This window comes from Echiichthys vipera, assembly GCF_963691815.1.
Source record: "Echiichthys vipera genome assembly, chromosome: 16".
Classification (NCBI taxonomy): Eukaryota; Metazoa; Chordata; class Actinopteri; order Perciformes; family Trachinidae; genus Echiichthys; species Echiichthys vipera.
Window position 1 is genome coordinate 12,849,291 of NC_139841.1, and position 20,588 is coordinate 12,869,878.

The 20,588-nt window shown below is 39.1% G+C and overlaps 1 protein-coding gene across 1 annotated transcript in view; it reads left to right on the forward strand.

Annotated features, from left to right (window-relative positions):
* The window catches only part of grin3a (glutamate receptor, ionotropic, N-methyl-D-aspartate 3A), a gene marked incomplete at both ends in the record, with an annotated part of 56,411 nt that extends 36,523 nt beyond the window's left edge, over positions 1-19,888 (forward strand). Inside the window, 5 exons of the mRNA XM_083929834.1 lie at positions 1,167-1,282; positions 2,042-2,193; positions 10,686-10,847; positions 11,282-11,352; positions 19,321-19,888. Coding sequence (XP_083785960.1) covers positions 1,167-1,282; positions 2,042-2,193; positions 10,686-10,847; positions 11,282-11,352; positions 19,321-19,888 — 1,069 coding nt within the window. The remainder of the gene's footprint in view (positions 1-1,166; positions 1,283-2,041; positions 2,194-10,685; positions 10,848-11,281; positions 11,353-19,320) is intronic.
* Positions 19,889-20,588: the final 700 nt, after the last annotated feature.

Below are 20,588 nucleotides of genomic sequence, written 5' to 3' on the forward strand. Positions count from 1 at the left end.
GTATAACAGATTTGGAATGAGGAATGAGGGTAAATTGGCAGACAGGCTTTCATTTTCCTGGCATATGGCCAGATAAAGTATTGGAAAACCACTGGCAAAAGGTCGAGAGAAGTTTGTTGAATCAATTGCATCCCATTTTCAGTGATTGTGGTAAACTACTCTCTGAAAACCTCTTTAAAATACCCACAAGCACAAAGCAAAACAAATCAATTTTCACATTCTGCTTCATTCATGGTTTACCCCTTTAACCAATTAACTATTGGACGCTACACAAAACAAAACAAAACTTCTACCAAATAATCTATTCAATCTTAACCTACCCATAAAATGAAGTAAAAGCGTTTAGAGTTTAAATCCAAGACCTACAGTACCAAAACGGACAGAAAAACTAACTTTTTTACACAAACTAGTAGCAGAGTAGCAGAGTGAGATGACAATGTAAGGTTCATTTAAGTTTGCGTCTCAGGAGGTTTTAAAGGTTTATTTTCCAGAGGGTTGCTTTAAAATGTCAATCCCAGAAAAATCACTGAAGATGTCAGATTGTTCTTAGTGCTGTGCTTACGTCTCTCATCACAATACATTCGGAAGAGTGACTATGGACCAGTCAATCTATCTGGGAATCTGTTCAGTCATCCATCAAACACATTTCAAATGCCACTGATCAGATTGTCATAAAACTTAAGCACATAATTCAGTTCAAGTGGAGTGCTTGCAAAATTCCTGTGCACTGAAATGTTTAACAAGTACAACATGTTGTGTTAGATGAACGCTGTCCAGTTCATTAAGTATTAAAGGTCCCATATTGTAAAAAAGTAGATTTTTTTATTTCAAAGCAGCTTGAGTTTCTATAGTGCAGAGACACCGAGATTGTATAAAATCCGGAAATTCTGACCAATCAGAGCAGACTGGGCTTTTACGGAGGGTGTCCTTAAAGAGACAGGCGCTAAAACAGTGTTTTCAGACAGACAGAATACTGTAAAGATGTTCGTTCTAGGAGAATGTATAAATACAAGTATGAACCTGAAATTGAGCAGAATATGGGACCTTTAAAGCTGGGCCCTTACCATCATTGCACTTCAGCTCAACATGCACGCAATAGTGGGACTACTTTTTGTCTACATGTGCCATAGCATTGCACTTCTTTTTTGTCTATGTGCTGTTCTCAGGGCTGACCCTCAGAGACTGGATGCATTCATCATGGACAAAGCTCTCCTGGACTATGAGGTCTCCATAGATGCGGACTGTAAAACACTAACAGTCGGGAAACCCTTTGCTATAGAAGGTAACACATGGCAGCCTATTATAAGACAAATGACTTGCTTATTTAGAAAATAAAAAAAGTACTTAATACATATGTGGGGATAATCTATTTTTTATTTTTTTAGGGTATTGGTTGATTTAAAACATTTTTAGATTTACAAGTATGTTTTGGTTTCGAATTATCACTATATTTTAAAAGTTATTTCTGAATGACTGTTAACAAACTTACCATGAAGATTTTGGGGATTCAACAATATCATTCTCAACGTGTGCACAGTGGTTGATCTTCTTGCTTTCAACAGCTTATACCCTCCACTGTCTACTGTTAATCTCTGGTCCATTTAGCATGCTTCTTCCTCCCACTGTGAAGAGGTTCCCGTGGTGGTTGCTTCCATTACAGGCCACCATAGTGCCAAATTCCAGTGTTGTTGTTAATTACTTAATGCCCCCTTAAGCCTTCAGGATACAAATCAATCAGCATACTTCCTACCAAGGCAGGATACTTATATAACTGGCTATTGCTTAATTTGTTACACTTTCCTGACATGCTAAGACATTTTGAGAGTTACTTACAGCGTAACTTAAGTGCCTTCTTTGTTGTAGAGTGACAGTGGTGCTTTCTGATAAGTGCCGGCAACATTTACCAAGACTCCCTTCTTCCTTATCAGTTATTTTCCATAATCAGGGATAGAATATAATGACAGCACATGGAGGTGAAGTTAAAAGGATTTTTGCTGTGTAACAGAAAAAATTATCGAATTGTGTGTTTGTCTATTGGCAGGCTATGGCATTGGCCTCCCTCAGAACTCTCCACTCACCTCCAACATCTCAGAGCTTGTTAGTCAGTACAAGTCAGATGGCTTCATGGACATGCTGCATGACAAATGGTACAAGGTTGTGCCCTGCGGGAAACGCAGCTTCGCTGTGACTGAGGTAGGACCAGAAACACCTGTTCTGTACAACAGTAGCAAATGTATTTTCTGTATGATGTAAACATTGGAATAGATGTAGAATTTTGGCATATTGCTAAATAGGTGTTTCTGTGGATATAAAGGTTTTTAGTTCCTGCCAAAAATCAAAACAAAAAAACTGTTTAAAACTGCACTAATCAATATCAATATTATTATATATTATTATTATTATTATGATCAATTGTAGGAGATTAAGCCTGCTTTTTTATGGCTAGAATATATTAGTCGTTGAATTAATTATGAATTAACTCGACTCGTTCAAATTTAGGATTTATTTTACCTCGGAGTAGGGCACCACACCAAAATAAGACAGGATGTTTATTAAACTTTGGTGAAGGTTAAATACCTGTTAGTTATTTAAAGTAATTGATTATTTAAATTTTTATCAGTCTCGTCTTGAACACGTTAGTTCGTACCACAGCCGTATCAGGGACCAACACTTTCTGCACAGAAAGGAAGACTCTCACAACGACGTAAGGTTATAAACATTTATTTGACTACCTAACAAGGAATACAGGATAGTGCAACACTGAATAGACAAGTGAAAAGGGTTAAATGTGGATATGAAAAAAAACAGAGTGATTCTGACCAATGGGCCTGTTTATAATATTACTGGCCTGAAACTGGTTCTAATTAGCCGGCCAACAGAACTCGGATCAGAATTTAAGTGTCACCAACGTTTAAACCAAGAGTTGCATTAAAAGGCCAACCTTACTTTGCCGTTGACATCCGGGTCGCCCGGGTGTCTTACAGTATCGATGCAGGTTCGTAGGTCCGCGTCCCGGTGTATGGCGGACCTGGGCTCGGTTTGTAGACTGGGTCAGCTGCGCGGTTGGATCTGCGGGCCTCGTCTGCTCCCGTCCTTACTTGAATTCAGCTCTTCAGGTGGCTTCCCTCTGGAGGTTGTTTGTGGGTTCACAAAAATTCTGACCGGTTCTGAACTAGAGTTTGATGCAATTTGTCAGCCAGACAAAAAGGAAAGGATAGCACGAGGGGTTTTACTATGCTTATAAAAGATGAAAACGTGGCGTAGAAAACTTAAAAAGTTCCGCGGTAAAAATAGATTAATAAACGAAAATACTTTAGAAACAAAATACAAAGTAATGTCTCTTGCTAACTTTGGGTTGACAAAGTTGAATAAAAGAAATAAAGAGACAAAAACCTGGAAGCGCAGAAGAGGGGGAGAAGAGATAAGTGCAGGAGGTGATGTAAAAGAGGGGGTCAGAGGTGCGAAGAGAGAAGATGCAGAAGAGAGCGGGGTGAAGAGATAGAGCAGAGACAGCAGTCTCTTCCTTTTCTGGCTCTGAGCGAATCAACTGCTTTTTACGCAGGAATTCTAATTCTGAGATTAAACTATCTTTGGTTGATTTTCTAATATTAAGCTTTCTGATATCCAATTTAACCAAGATCTTTAGGCAGACAGTTTTAAAAGATACAGATACAGAGTGACGGGCCTATTATTAAAACACAAAATATTTCAGGAATTGGACAGAGACTTTGCACTTCTGAAACCACACAAACATAATCACAACAAGATACAAATAATGCATATACTGTTACACACTTGCAAGAATGTCTTTGAACAGCCAGTTGCGATGAAACATAGAACTTTAACTGTTTTCCAAACTTCTACACAAAGTTCTGTTGTTTTAGATTTTATTACTGAAAGTCCCTCTGTCTCCCAACAGACTGTTCCTCCGGTTCAAATTGTGGTCAGATTTGACGTTGATTTAGGATAAAAGGGGTCCTTCATCCTGGAGTTCTGTTTTTTTTATTACCCTAGGAGGGTTTGAGGTTGTAAAACACATTTTATCTCCTATTGAAACATGCATACAAATGTCTTATCTACCGTTGTCTTCCTGTGACACTGAGCAGACAACCAGACACAAAAACTCCTTAAACAGCACTTCCTCATGAGGTCCTACACAATATTCTTACAGTATTAGCCTGGGAACTAGATGAATCTACTGAGGTCGGGTTTAATTTGCTCTGGTCGAAATGTCTGGCCTCACTTCCATTGACAGACTTTAAGCTGTCCAGGCCTTGGGCAGGACGATCACAAAATGCCATGTGGTGCGGTTTTAAGACGATGACTAACAGAGGAGTGTCATGCTTTAATGTGGTACTGAACTGGCGTACTGTGTCCAGCTCAATTTACCAGGCTCACAAAACTCAGATCACACTGTGAATCTAGGCAGCGCTGATCAAATATGAATCAAGATTATGTTACTGTATTGCTCAGTGAACTTTTATGCTGTAATTTGACAAAGTTTGTGACCCAGTCGCCATTTGTTCCTGCTTGAAAACGGACCAACTTACTAATCTTGTGCATGTGTTGCTCAGCTCTACTTCTTAATGTTGATTGGTTATAGATCACATTTTGCTACTCTGGTGGTAGGTCTATCTAATGCCATCCAGAGGCATTTTGGTTTGCACAGTTCATAACAATCTAAAATTAACTGATGAATACATATTTGGGATTTCATCTGGCGATCAAATAACTTCATAATGTAAAAAGTGTCACTCATAAGAAACCTGCAGAAAAGTAATACGCAACTCTGCAGTTCCCCTGAGCTCTACAGAGTTTCACAGTTTTATGGACTTCCAGCCCATTGTTTTGGTTTTCCAGCCTGCAACACGTTTATTTCATCCAGCAGCTGTTTTCACCAAATAAAAAAAGGAGCACAGTAAAGGAGCAAAGTTAGTGACTACCTTCTGAAAGTTGTGGAGCATTTAGTTAACCTGACTCTCGCCAGATGCCTTGCTTCCGCCTTGACTCCGCCTAGCTCCACTCAACCATTTTGATTCGCTTTATAGGAAAGTGATTTCAGGGTCTGGAAAAAAAATGGTCAAAAAATAGAATTCATGTCCCTCCTCTTCCACGGCTTCTTCCCATATTTGAACCTTTCTTTTTTTATGATTTATTCTTCTTAGCTTCTGTGCGACACTGTGTGCAAAGGCATATGATGTCTAATTAGGTGGAGGCAGTAGGTGAGTAAGGTGTGTGTGTGTGTGTGTGTATGTGTGTGTGTATATATATATATATATATATATACAAGTTTTCTGAAATGTATGTTTATACAGGTAAATGATACATTATTATTAAATATGTGCTAATTTGCAAAATATTTTTAAACCAGAAATGTGAACATTGGATAAAGCAGGTTCAACATTCTTGTTCATTTTGTTGACCTATTAGCGACAAAGGTTTTTACAGAGGGAATTTGGGATATCTCTGTTTATCACTTCATAAATCAGAAAATACTATATAAAGTCAATAAAATAAAAAATAAATCATTTTTTGAAAGTTTGCTGTATCTAAGTGCTACACGGAGAAAGGTAGATTTCTGGCTCAGAGGATGAGAAAGAAAATTTTGTTAACAGATATCACCAACTGCCCAGTTTATTACTTATATCAAGACATGTTTTCCCGTTCTGAAATGCTTTGTTTACATATGCAAATGATGCATTATCTAATGCTAACATTTGGGAAATTTAGGAGAAATCTACATATGCAAATTGACGTGATGTGTATTAAATCAAACACTTAATATGTATTTTGGTTTCCACTAGTCTGAAAAGAAGACATGTTATTAAAGCAAATTAGACCTAAATCTCAGAATTGAACTATGTACGAAAAATCAATGGTTTTGCCTGTAATGTCTCAACAATCTTAGTGTATCAGAAGTAGTTCACCGCAGTGAAACAAATCATGTGTTGCTGAAGTGAACCATTTCCTACTGTGTAACAGCTAGATGTGTTACAGATTCTATCTACAGTTGCAGACATTTAAATTGCCCCAGGTACATTTAATTTTTTGCAGCATCATGCCTCCGCCTGCCTACAGTGACAGCAGGAAAAGCTGCTTGACCAGTATTTTTGCTTCCCCTGTGTGTCCCTTAATTGTACATGTGACTATATCAGTCAGGTGGCGTTCAGAAAACACAGCATGATCATATGCACACTACTAGTTCTCATATCATTCATAATGTTGTAAAGTAAGTTGTGAAAAGTCTAATTAGTCTAATTATGGTGAATCAAACAAAGCTGATTTGCAATTTTTGGCACAGTTGCTGATGAAGTATAGTGCTGTCAAAATGAACACTGGACAACATGAGTGGGAAATTCATGTGATATAAAGCAATATGAGTTACTGACCAGGCTGGCACAGTTGAGTCCTGCTCAGCATTTTTTAGCAATCTTTTATTCCGATGAATGACTTCTACACCACCAGCAGCAAGCCTGGGGTCCTGAAAAAATTAAAAATCAGATGGATTGGCCTCAGATATGGCAGCCAAGCTCTATGGCATCCATCCAGCTCTCTGTCACCTTAAAGAAGTTGATCCCATTCAAAGTAATAAAATCAATACCAATAAATGACATATTATTCAATTACCTAACATTATGAGGGCCAAACTTAACATTACAGAGAAATAAATTGTGATCAAAGAGACCAAGATTATGTGTGTTATGAAGTTATTGGTAGTTTTTTGCAGAAAATTTATGCCAGAGCCAGAATATTTACTTAAATGTGCTGATCTAAAGAACAGAGTGGTTCATGCATAATAAGTTACGCTTCTTTTTATGCACTGGAGCTAAGTAATAGATTAGATTAATGTCATGTATCCTCAGTAAGCTTGTCTTCCTGTTAAAGGATAATACCACTTTAATTTTATTTTTTTCCTATATCCCAATTAATTCGTAAAAAGTTGAAAATGTTTTCGCCAGCACTCAGATGTGACTACTGTCTGTATTGCTCGACTCCCCAGGAATTATCAGCTCCCACTCTGCCAAATTTCATTACAGCCATCTCGCCAAGTCACAATACTGCAATGATGAATTTAATCCATCATTTTTCCAGCATGACTTTATAATGCAATCATTGCAGCTGCTGCTGTATCACAAACTGCTCCATACTCAGCAGTATAATATTCATATGAGAATGTACATATGCAGTAACTGCAACAGGGGCTTGATTAAGAAAAGTGTGATATCACAATAGGAGATGGCCACACTTTCAGACTGGTGGAACATTTCAAAGAGGTTTCTCACAACACATTTGGAATAGAATAAGTGGTAATTAAGATATGAGGGCTCTAGGACACTGGGTAGAGTGTGCACCCCATATAGGATGAGTCCTTGGCAGCGGCCCTGGCGTTCAAATCCAACCTGCGGCCATTTGCAGTGTATCAGCCTCTCCCTCTCCCCCCTTTCCTGTGACTCTTCAATTGCTCTAAAGAAAAGGAAACTAAAGCCCCCAAAAAATACTATAGGGGGCAAAGCCCTGAGTGAAGGTTATATTCCAGATATCAATTTTTTTGTTTCAGGAAAGGGGGTTGCAGGTGCAGACCCAGGGGTGTCTCAAAGTTATCCCAGAAGGATTTTCACAAGATCGCAATAGCGACAGCTGACACAAAAGTAAAATTGTCTAGGAGACACAGAAAACTAAAAACTAAAGGCAAAGGCTGTCCGGGAGACCTTTGATAAACCAAAAGGCTGGAGTCACAACAAAATCTCCAGCACCCCTAGTATATACTAGGAAACAGGCAGTTGACAACAAATACACACAAACTACTAAGTTAGTGTTTGTAGATACACTGACAACAGGGAGAACCTCTCACTACCTCTGAAGGTGAGATAATGAGTCAGCACAGAGCACTGGAGACTCAGGGTACATGAACCTCCCCACACCTGGGCTGATTCAAAGCCAATGATCGCAGTGAGTTGATTTACTCACCACTCTCGCTGAGGCCAAAAGATTGAGAACTCTCACACTTTGTTAAAAACAATATTGAATTCTGTACATAGGCATTGCCCATTTTCACTTAAGCGACATTGTGGTGTTGTTACCATAGACTGTATACGGAGATGGTCAGCATGACAACTCCCCTAAAGCGAACATTTTGATCATCCCCTGGTGGCTGGCTGCAGTCTAGGTCATAAATCCCGCCCCCTACATTGATAGGTCATGGCCCAAACACGTCAGTAAGCTTCTCCCATCTTTAGGAAAACGTTTTTTCCCAAAGATGGCTCCTGTCATTTTAGGTATTTAAAAAAAAAAATTATTGTTTCATCTTACTTGGTTTTAATTAGTTATGCTATAAAATTGGGGTGAAACCTTATGATTAACAGCTGTGATTTACTCAGGCAGGTGTATGGGCAGAACTTATTGCGCAGACTCTGGCTTCATAATTACAAGATGGCAGTGCCTGTATTAGGGGTATTTTGGTTTGACTTTTGTACAGTGGGTGGAAGTGGACACGTGCCGTCCATCTTTATCTGGCCAAATAGTGGAATTACAACTTCTGTGTTGGCCATGTGATGCCATTGGATCTAATAAGTATTTTTCCCATTGACCCACATGGTGAAAGAGAATCCTTGGATACATTTTTTGCAGCGTCAAAGCCACCGCAAAATGATTCATGCCAATATCAGAATTTGATCTATTCAATTCAATAGCATTTCAAAAGTCTATAACAGGGGTGGGGAGCCGATGCTCCCTGAGGGCCACTGTCGTGCATGTTTTACGATTAATAAACCCCTGACAAGCTTCAGCTGCTTGATAACGAGCAGAGGATTAAAATCAGGTGTGTTAGAGCAGAGAGAAACCTAAAACATGCAGGACAGTGGACCTCCAGGAGCAGGTTTTCTGACCCCTGGTTTATAAGAGCTGCATGTTTTAAAGTTGAATCCACATTCAAGTTAGCTGGACTACTAAACTGGTAGCCAGCTTGGTTGGCTGAAGCCTCTAGTGTGCCTGTTATATGGACCCAACACGGAGGAAGTAGTGCTGATGGTCCGGGTAATTTTAGATGCGGAAGTTGAACCTTTTTGGCTTTATGCGCAACTGAGCAGCTGCTGCTCTGGGGCTGCCCCTGCGTCTCAACTTCCTCACACTGTACAAAAGTAAAGCCATAATATCCCGGATACAGTATCAGCAGATTTTTGCAACCAAAGTTTGTGCATTTGGGATCTGGCATGGATGAGACTTCTATGGCTCCACCAATCTCAAGTCGATCACAGCTGTCAGCCATTATGTTTCACCCCTTTTTTAGCGTAATATGACTAATAACTGATTTAAATTAAAAGTTATAAGACAAAAATTATTTAAGTCGTACTTTGACCTTTTAGTTTGACCCATGTTCAAATACGCTAACATGGAGAGGTCTGGACTTATGACCTATACTGCAGTCAGCCACCGGGGGGCGACCAAGATGTTTTGGCTTCACTCTTGGGGAGCTGTCAAGCCATCCATTTTTATCTACAGCCTATGTCTTTATCTAAGAACAGCCAGCAAACTGTTAGGTATTATGTCAGCTAGTATGGAATCTACAGAGATAGAACAAGGAAGATGACAAACAGCATTGTGGGTGACCAGAGGCACCCCCCTTACCTTGCCATTAGAACGACGGAAGTTTTCATTGTTTAAAGGGAAACCTTATCACACATGCACTGTGACCACTCATTTCTGGTCACAAAAGATGTCCAGCTGCTTTGGCCCATTCTAACGATTGTTCTGTTCCTTACACCTAATGCGTTGCAAAGTGCCAAATATGTGTATGGGTATGTGTACTAGTATGTCTATTGGTGGCTTTTGTGATGTTGTGCTGAAATGCCTTATGATTTGGTTGCAAATTTCCCCACAGGGACAAATAAAGTATCAATCCATCATTGTGTTGTTTACTTCTGATAGGAGTGAAAAGTGAGTTAAAAGCAAACCTGAGCAATAGTCTCCTAACACACAATTTTACATTGTGGTCTTATAAAGTCCAATATGGGTGGGGGTGGAAATGAATTACATTTGACAATGCAGTGTTGCAAGCTATTTTTAATGGAATTTCAAAAAGAATGGGAGCCGATGACTCCTGGGACATCAGCCAAACTGTAAAAGAGACAGTATCGGAGCTTCGGACTGTTGGTGAATACATCACACATTTCATGGGAACTAATACAACTACACTAGCTTTATCATTAAAGTGTGAGAGACCTTCCATATACCAACCAAAAGCTACTTCTACTGAATATGTCATCTGCCTAAAAAAGATAAGGATGCCAAATGTTCTTATTACAATAAAACACATAACACTACCAGGTACAGGGACGCAGCGGCCCATTCTCATAACCTGCCCACACCTGTACCTACTGCATATATTGTATGATGTGGCTTGTATAAGAATTTCAAGATAAAGGGTTTGATCTATAATTCAACAAAACATGTTTAAGTTTTAAAATATTTAATTTTGTGTGTTATCTGGTTGTTTTACCACCATGCAGCACAACTCAAGGGACTTTTTATCATTGTAAAATGTTTTTCAAGCAACTTTCCTCCATAAGAAGCTTTAGCATTCCTGATCTCTTCTTTCTCTGCTCGTCCTTTTTCCTTTTCTCCATCCCCCCATTTTCTTCAACTGGCCACCTCTCTCTCTCTCACTCACTAACCCTGTGTCTCCCCAGACGCTGCAGATGGGTATAAAACATTTCTCCGGTCTGTTTGTGATGCTCTGTGTGGGTGTGGCCTTATCTCTATTGACCACAATAGCAGAACACATTGTGTACAAGCTGGTGATCCCGAGGGTCAAGGAGCCACGCTTCAAATACTGGCTGCACACAAGTCAGGTACTGAACTCACACACAAATACGCTTATGTACAACACAGTCAAAGATCCATATAAGAAACACCAGAAGAGGTATTCTGATTATTTCCTAACAGTATGTGTAAATTACCAGAATGGAAACATGTATACATTTCTGTACTTTTACTTTGAAAGTATTTGCAGCAAAGCGTACTTACTAGTGCAGTCCATATGTATTTAGACTGTGACATGTTTTGTTCTTATTGCTTTCTCTCTCATTCTCTCTCACACACACACACACACACACACACACACACACACACACACACACACACACACACACACACACACACACACACACACACACACACACACACACACACACACACACACACACACACACTTTTATGTTCCCAATAAACAACAAAGTAATCACAGTGACATTATTGGACAGCTAATGTCTTGCTTGTTTTCCAGAGATTACACCGGGCCCTCAACTCAGTCTTCACTGATGACAAACTGCCGACTGTTACCAAGCCTGAGAAGAGGTACTGTCCCCATCATTGAAGGCTCGGCTCAATACGATTTCATTTCAATCGAATAAATCCAGCAGACAAGTACATTGCTATCATATATTCATGCTTAATGTGATTTCTTTAATGAAATTGATTTTAGAGTAATTCCATCCCTAATGGATTGAACTATATATGAACTGAGCCCAACACTGTTGTATTTACAGTATTTATGACCCATTTAGTATATTTTGTTTTTACTTGGGACTCATAGGCTCATTAAAACTAATGTCACGCAAGGACACATCACTGACTTTACGTAACTCCAAAATGTAAGTAAAGCTGTTAGCTAATATAAAGGTAATATATAACCTTTATTTAAGTAGGAGGTTACACTGAGATGAAAAAACAACTAATTTACAAGCGAAACCTAGCCAAGACATGGTCAAATATCAGCATCCAACAACTAACAGGACATGTTTCCATCAATTATAGTTGGTTACCGTGATTAACAGAAGTTTTATAGACCTTTTCAAAGTTGTAAACATTAACATTCTAAATGTGTCCAAGTTTGATTTCTGTTGCGAAGGAGTGTGAATGACATCAGCTGACAGGAAGTTAACAAAGGCTGTTGCCTAGCAATGGAATTCCGTTGAAAAGGCCTATAAACACTTGGTGGCAGTCAGACAGGATGTGTAGGGTTGTAGCATCAAAATCCACCCCACGTACAGTTGTCAAGAACAGAGAAATTAGCTATAAAGACACAAACCCATTTTTTGTACCAGGCTGTAAACATGTTTATTTTGGCTGTAAAGTTGAACATGTTAACATAGGGCTCAATTGGAATTGACTCGCTTTTGGAGCCAGCCTCTAATGGCCCTTTGAGGAACTGCAGTTATTGTCACTTTTGTGTTGGCCTTGTTTTTCCGCCTTGGAGGTTACTGCTTGATTTCAACCCAAACCACAATTTTTTCCTTAACTTAACCAAGTAGTTTTGTTGCCTAAACCTAACCAATTAGTTCAAACATACTTTGTAATAACAAAGTCATTTTAGGGAAGTGGTCAGGGTGGATGGATGGGTCCAACAAGCACAGGGCCGCCACTCGTGTCTTGTCTGAAAGCAAATGTATGACTTATTTTGACTTACTTTCACTTACTTTTGTTACTTAACATAATTAATGCTATGTACGTAAGCTCTGTAACAAACTTATTTTAACAGAAACCATGATCTTTTCCTAAGCCTTATCAAGTACTTTTGTTGCCTAAGCCTAACCGAGTCATTTAAACATACTTATTTTAACTCAGACCACAATCTTTTCCAAAACCTTACCATGTAGCATTGTTGCATAAACAGGTTTTGCATTTAAGTGGCTTGCACAAGCGGACTGACCGCTCATGTGCCTGGACAACATGAAGAATTGTGCAAAAACTTTTAAGAAGATATACAAACCATTGAGGATACATTGTTTTTTACACTGAAATTGAAAATGCACATCAAACAGGTGAATGGAAACTATGATTGAAACTATGAACTATGAACATGCCAGGTTCCTTTTTTACTGTGTATTTTTACTCCTCACAGAGTGGTATCAAACCACTGCACCCTCAATTAAATACATAACATTACGCACAGCACACAAACAGAAAATATCGCATATGAGCCTGAGGAGTGTTTCTAGCAGGAAGCCAAATTTCCCAACTTAAAAAGCCCATTGGCCAAATTATCAGGCTGTCAATAACTGACATCAATTAACATCCAAGTGGCAGTTAAGGGACCCATTTTTAATCAGAAATGGAATAGAATGGGCAGTCTGTTTGAAACTAATTATCAGTAAGGGAAATTGAGGAAATAATCTCATGCTGACGTCATGGAGTATTGTTTGGCTCAGTGGGTGAGAGAGGGAGATTTAGTCAATCATGAAAGCTTCTTTTCAAATGTTTTCATGGGTGTACTTTTTGAAGGTTTATGTAAGTAATCTGGACAGTCACTTTGACACCACTGTAGTGTGTGTCATATTTTAGCCCCTTGTAGTCACATCGGGTCACTGCTCATATTGCCATGTCACTGTAGAGCTTCCACTTTGCTATCAGATAAGCATATCTCATTTAAGGCAAGCAAACTGGGATATGTTTCACTCTTTTTCAGGCCTCTGAGGGGAGATCTAAAATCAACACTCAAGCTTTTCTCCACAGCCAAAGAGTTCCATTACATCTTTCTCTGTTTGATTCTGCTGTCTACTCTACTTCACACCTTTTCCTACTTAGCATTACGCACTGGGGGACACTCAGGTGGAGCACTCAAAGTAGGGATTAAATACACGTAATAATTATGGAGCCATGGCCATGTGAGGGATGCCTGTGGTAATGAGGATAGATTACCTATGGCTGCATAATTAGGCTCATTCAATCAAGCTCTTCTGCATCGTGCCTGCATGCCGTCTAAGAGTCAAAAGTTATTACTGTCATATTGTTAGTGTCCCGCAGAAACCTTGTGTCGGAAATTTCGGTTTACAAGCAGGAAACTTAAATAGATCATTCTCCCATTCATGTGTATGGAAGTTTGTGCTATAAAAGGTTCCAGCTTGAGGTTGGTTACAAGAAAATACACCAAAAAACTTCTACCATGTTTTCTGTAGTGGGACTACTGCAGTACATCTTACAGAATAGTGCTGTATATATATAACTGTGTTTCATCAGTATGAAAGGACGCATTACGTAACCAAATGGAGCATACAGGTAAAAAAAAAATTGGCTTAAAACGACTACTTAGGATGGAACCATAACATATTTAATTTTCTTACTGCACTAACAAGGATGTAGAAAAGCCCAGAGGCATTAGAGAAGTGTCTGTCTGAGAGAACTAGGATCCGTGTCTGTAAGGAATCACTCTTCAACGTCCAATTAAGATATTGTGATTTAGTATCAGGTGCAGTGTTAAGGTCAGATAGATTTAGAAAAGACCTTTAGCGGACACTAAAACACGATCATATGTCACTTCTTGTAGATCAGTAATATCAGTTACAATTCAGCTGCTATGCTCTCTTTGATGAATACAATTATATGGAATATAGTTACAATTTAGGTTACATTTACATTATAGTTTCGTTCAATTTTAAAAGGTGTTTTTCTGTTTCCTGATATTAATTTACCTCCTAGCCTTTAGTTCCACATGTATTTATAAAATGTAACAGATTTCACTGTGCTTTTCCTTCCTCACCACTGAGGGCACATACATTTTACAAGAGTTTAACCATAGCAATTCTGCAGTGTTGAAAATAACAGGACAGGGATTGTTCTTCCCTGTGTCAGTCCAGCTATTTAGTTCTTCTATAGCACACCATCACCACCATTTAAAAGAAATGTGATCACAACAAATAACAGCTACTGTATAACAGTCTACTGCAAGAAGAAGAAGCGTAAATGTTTTCACCCTCCACAGGCTAGCCAAGAGGTCATTTAATTCAGACCCGCTGGTATCTTGCTCAAGGGCACTTCAGCAAGGGGGCATGTCTTTCTGTTCCACCTGTGTCCTGCTTGTTGAAGAAAAGCCTCCCTATACTCTGCGCTACACGCTGTCAGACATCTGTACTGACAGATGGGTTGGGAAATACTGATCAGTGGTGAAATATTCTGATTCAATTCCATGTGGCATAGAGGACTGCTGCGGGGGAACACGAGCTGTCCTCTTCATAAGCTGCTCTGGTTGATATAAGACAGAAAAATATGTTTTGAGTGGCCTTGGTGTGTCCAACAACTCTGGATCTACAGCAGGTTGCGAGGACGTTTGTAGAACCACTGCTTATGAGGAAAATAAATATTTATGAAAATGCAAATAAAAACCTGGGCATGTCTTAATGAGAGGAATCTGCATGGTTACCTTACAAATTGGACTGAGGAGTGAGCAGATATCTCTTAAAAGTATGTGGAGGAATCTGAGAACTGTAAATAGTGCAGAGGAGGAGTGATCTTGCCTCTGGAGAACAGGAGCAGGGTTACCATCAGCACTTGTGAAAATTAAATTACCACTCTGTAAATGATGAAGAGAAAATAGTCTGACTTGCAGCTGCGTATATATATATGGCCTCTTCATATCAGAATGTAAAACAAAGAGCTCTATTTGTTTTCAAGTAAGAAATGAGATACCCTCTGATGTCACTGTGAAGAACACAATAATGAGCATTACGTTGATAACCCAGAGTGTACTTCTTTTACTATCGTGGAAAAATAATGATGATGTAAAGGACATCCTAACACTGCAGAAAGAAATAATGCCTTGTATTTCAGCCTGCTTTTCATCTTCTAAACACACTTTGCCAACGCTACATGCTGCGCAGTTTCCTCTCTGACCTTGATATCATTATTTTTTCTGGGTACATCTACCAAGCGAAAAAAAAAAGAACAACTGGAGTTTATATATTTTGTGGTGCAGTGATGGGAGCTCCATCTCAATCAACATGTCTATTCATATCATGAAAGTTGAAAGAGCTCCTCTCTCATTTAGGAGTGACACACTGACTCCTAAATTCTAAGGAAATTAAGTAAGAGGTTCAATGGAAAAACAACAAAGAGTAGGGCTTTTTTTTTTAAAGCTATGCGAAAAGACTACAGGCTCTGCTAATTATATGAATAATCCATATGTGCCTCACATTTCTTAGAGCGGCCAGGAAGTGCTTTCAATATGATATAATAAAAAATTAAAGATAATTCATCAATAAAAGCAAAAAGGCAAGTCTGAAAAACTGCATTTTAGACAGTGATTTAACAGCCTGGCTTTTTTCACATTCATTAAGTACTAATGGCACAAACGCTCAGCCAGCAAGTTTTTTTTGAGCCTAGCGTTGTCATGCCTACCAGGGAGATGGCTGAGGTCATCAGGCTGCGGTCATAGTATAATTATATAGAGAACATCTATGCTATAAAGTCTACGCATCTAACACCAGTACATATTGCTTCAAAAAAATGACAAAATCTGGGTTATTATCTTAAGATTTAAGGCTTAAGAGATCTGATAATGTTAACCACATTTTAAAATATTCTCTCTTTCATTGCAGCCATGATCCAAGCACAAGTGCCTTCTTGTCAAAAGGTGTATATATAATTTTAAAATGAGATTCTTTTTATGTCCTTATAATCTGACGTATTATCCTTCAGCCTCAGGTGTCTTTTGATGTCAGGAGTATCTCATTAGATTCTTCTTGTCACTTTTTTTAGCACCCGTGAAAACAGCTTTGATTTAGAGAGTTCGTCAGTTAGGCTTTGATTCACATGAGGACAATCTCTGTTCTCTACTTCTTAAATGGAATCACTGTTATTTTTTAGCTTTCAGATCAGATATTAAAGTTATGAAAAGTTTCTTTTTGAATGGGGAAATCAAATTTTGTTCTCTGGCGAGTCTGTTCTACAAATGGCTGCAGGAAACTTAAGAAATGTCAGAGAGTGTACTGGTGCTCTATATACTGCGTTGTGTTCTCATCTCACCTCAGGGTCATGGCTTTAAATAATGCTTTAAATATATGTTCAATAAAATGTTTATACATTGTACCATAATGCTATCATTACAATACAACAGTAATCTGTTTAGTACTACTCTAACATTCATGTGTTAATTGTGTCTTAAAAATGTTTGATGTATTTGAATAAGGCGTCAGAATGTGACCTATGGCCATTTATACGGCATTTAAAGGGCAACTATGCCTATTTTCAAAATTCATACTTTGTACCTTACATGTACAAAAAAGTAAGTAAAGTAAAGTTGTAAGTTGTAAATAAAATAAACATGAACAACTTTGTCCCTAATCCAAAAACGTGCTAAAACTCAAATTTGTTATGTCATCAAGTATAAAGTGTGAACTGCTACGTAGACAATGAATTAGGAAAGATGTTAAGACATTTCTGTTTCAGACCCGAGAACACTACACAAGAATAAAGCTCATTTAGGTATATAAAAAAAAAGCACACAACACACAAAATCAGTCTCCCATTAATTGTCTATGGAGTAGCTGCCGATTTTATACTTGATGACATCACAAGTTTGAGACGTCTGCGAGAGTGAGTAGTTAATGTCCACAATTATTAATTGAACTTAGGCCTTCCACTAGGCCATGGAAATAACATATTGGAATTCTTAATTTAGGTGCTGTTCCCCATTAACTCAACACTTGATTATGTTAACCAAAGGATAAATAATAAATACATATTTGGCATCAATTATCTAGACAGAAGATAAGTCTCCCTCTAGCAAAGAAATGCCATGGCTCAGTGAAGCATAAAAGCAATGACTCCAACTCGCTGGTATTAACTCTAAACCCAACATGACACTGGTGTAATATCCAATCATGTATTGCAGATGCCACCTTATTCTGCTTTCTTCCTTTCAAAAGCTGATGCTGTGTGAAAAATAAATAAATAAAGGGATAAGCTTTGGCCAAAGGTCCAGAGTGACTTGATGTTGCAGTAGTTTTTCAAGGTCAGTGCAATCAAAGAACATGGTGTGTCACTAAGGACAACCATGGCTGGCTGTTTTTTTAAGTTTGTGTAGCTTTAATACTCCAATAAAACAACTTTGGGATTATGTTTTTCTTATATATGTTCTTCATATATAAAACATAATTTCATAGACCTAAATGGGTTGAAAAGAAGGCAGGACACATGTTGTTAAATGAACACTGATTGAGGATCACTCTGCTCCTCTATCACTCTCTGAAGCAGAATGGAGAGAAGATTTGGCCAGTGACACATTTAAGCCTGGGCAGAACATGACATTATTAATGTTGTGTCAAGCTGACACAACACACCTCCAACCCATGGTACTACTGCTGGTGCTCATTAGCTTAAAGATGAGGGTAGGCCCTCAAGCTGGATGGGAGAGGTTGGTGGTGTCATTGCTAATGCCAGAAGAAATTAATTGGACATGAAATACAGTAGATTTTCACCAGTAAGCCTTGACAGCAAGATCTTAATTTTTTGTCTTGAGAACCTGTATGTTGTGGGGAGCTATTCATTGCTACTCTTTAATGCTTATTTGCATTAAATATATATATATATAAAGCAAAAATATCTATTTGATGTGCTTTTCTAGCTCAACTACGGCCATGTTCTGAAAAAAAATGTTTGGTAATGTGACCAGCTAGTCAGACTATGAGGACTTCAAATAAAGGTGCACTGTTAAATTTTATTAACCACTGTAACACCATTTGTGGCCTAAATCAGTACAGATCGCCACAAAATCTACAGTCAAGTACAAACCAAAGTAGCGAATTAATCATCAAACCCATTCAGACTGTTTGGACTGTTTTTTTCTGATAAACAATAAATACTAAGAGTGAACATGCTAGCACCTCTGTGAAGCTATACTCAGGCACTGCAATACTTTGAGTTAAATGCTAAAGTCATCACACTAACATGCTCATAGTTGTCATCGGTAGAATGTTGTAATCCTAGGGGGAACATGATGGTGTGTGCCAAATTGTGTTGTAATCCATCCAATATACTGTATGTTAAGATATTTAGCCAAGCTAATGTGAACAGAAAATAAAAAATAAAACATACTACATAATAACTAGCAGAACGATGCACATAATGGGACATTTAGGGATAAATATTTTCCTTGACTATCCTTGCCAACCATTCATACTGTTGGTGAATTCCTCCAAGAATCTCTATGTGAGCCTCTTGACAATAATGTCTGGAACATAACCTATACAGCACTTAAGGGAAATCTGTCTTCACTTTGCATTCTTGATCAAAGTCTGCTTCTCTCTGAATTGCAAATTGTCGTACAACATGCATAGAATTGTACTGCATGTGCAGCCGCAATTAAGAGTGTAAGTATCATCTGTGTGTCCGTAGTCGGGGAGAGAGATGCCATCTGATCCACGTGTCAGTAGCATTCGGCCTAGAAAGATGCAGTCAGATATTACACAATCTCCTTTGTACTGTAGGCATTCTTAGAAGAAAAAAAAACAGTACTGCCACCTGATATTTCTCTATGTGTCTTATTTCCAGGTGTAATGAGGGAAACAACCAGTCAGCATCTTGGAATCCTGTGGAGTCATCTCACTGCAACAGGCGTAGGGTCCTTCCACAAGAAATGCAAAATGACCTTGAACGCCCATCCTCCCAGGATCTTCCTCCACCACCACCACCATCTCCCCTACCTCATCCCCATTCTCTTCCCCTACTGGAGAAACACCTGCCCATAGTGACCAACTTGAACGGTCGCTCTGACCTGTTAGGGCGGGGCTTGGGCCAAGGACTGGGGCCAGTGCAAGGAAGCTCTGGGCAGGGCATAACCCGTTTGGGCATGGGAGACTGCGGCCCTGGCCTGAGTGTGGGCAGGAACCCACTTGTTCAGGAGCTTTCAGAACTGGAGGGTCAAATCCTCATAATCAAGCAGCAGTTGCAGTCAGCCATGAGGAGGAAGCGAGAGCTAGAACAATACCAATCAGAAAACCAGCAAGCAAACCAGACTGCACCCAGTCAGCCCACTACTCACCAGTCTAACCAGTTTGCTCAGTATACCCAATCCCACCAGCAGACTAACCAACACACAAACACACTCCCAGAGTTCTGAAGCTTTTCTCCTTTATTCTGCCCAGAGAAACCTGGTTAGACATGGGACTAGTCTTCAGTATCTCCTGTATAGGTTCTGGGAAACGATCCTTGTCTGAGTTTTGGAGTTGGAACCGTCCTGCATAATTTCTGAAAGCTTGAATCCTCCATTGGGCTCAGGAGTTCCTCTGAACGCCGGACTGAAAACGTTCTCCAGGGATCCGATCCTGCTGTGTTACTCCAGTAGAACTGTCCTTACTTCTGGAACAAGAGATTCACATAGACAAGAGGCATTGGACAAAGGTGAACCAGGGACCCTGAACCACATCTGTTCTTACTAGCTTGTTGCTGTCACTGAAGAGCTGTGCAAACCTTCCTCTTCTTAAACTCCCTTCCCCCATTTTCTTCACCTCACTGATCCCTTTATTTTTCTTCCTTTTAAATCCATTCCTTCTTCCTTCTACTCTTCCTCTTATACCTCTCACCCCCTTCCTCTAAGCCTCATCTGTTCAAGGGTACAGATTTGCTTGCTGGGATGATAAGCTTGATCACAGATATGAAGACTGGTATTTAAGCTTAATGGGCTAATTCACCTGGTCTTATGTTGAGACTCATTGAGAGTGTTAATGACCTGAAGTTGAACCCATCCAGTTAAGTCTTTACGACCTTGTGCTGAAACCATGTATCTTTGAGGGGGAAAGAAGAGAAATACATCTGCCAGT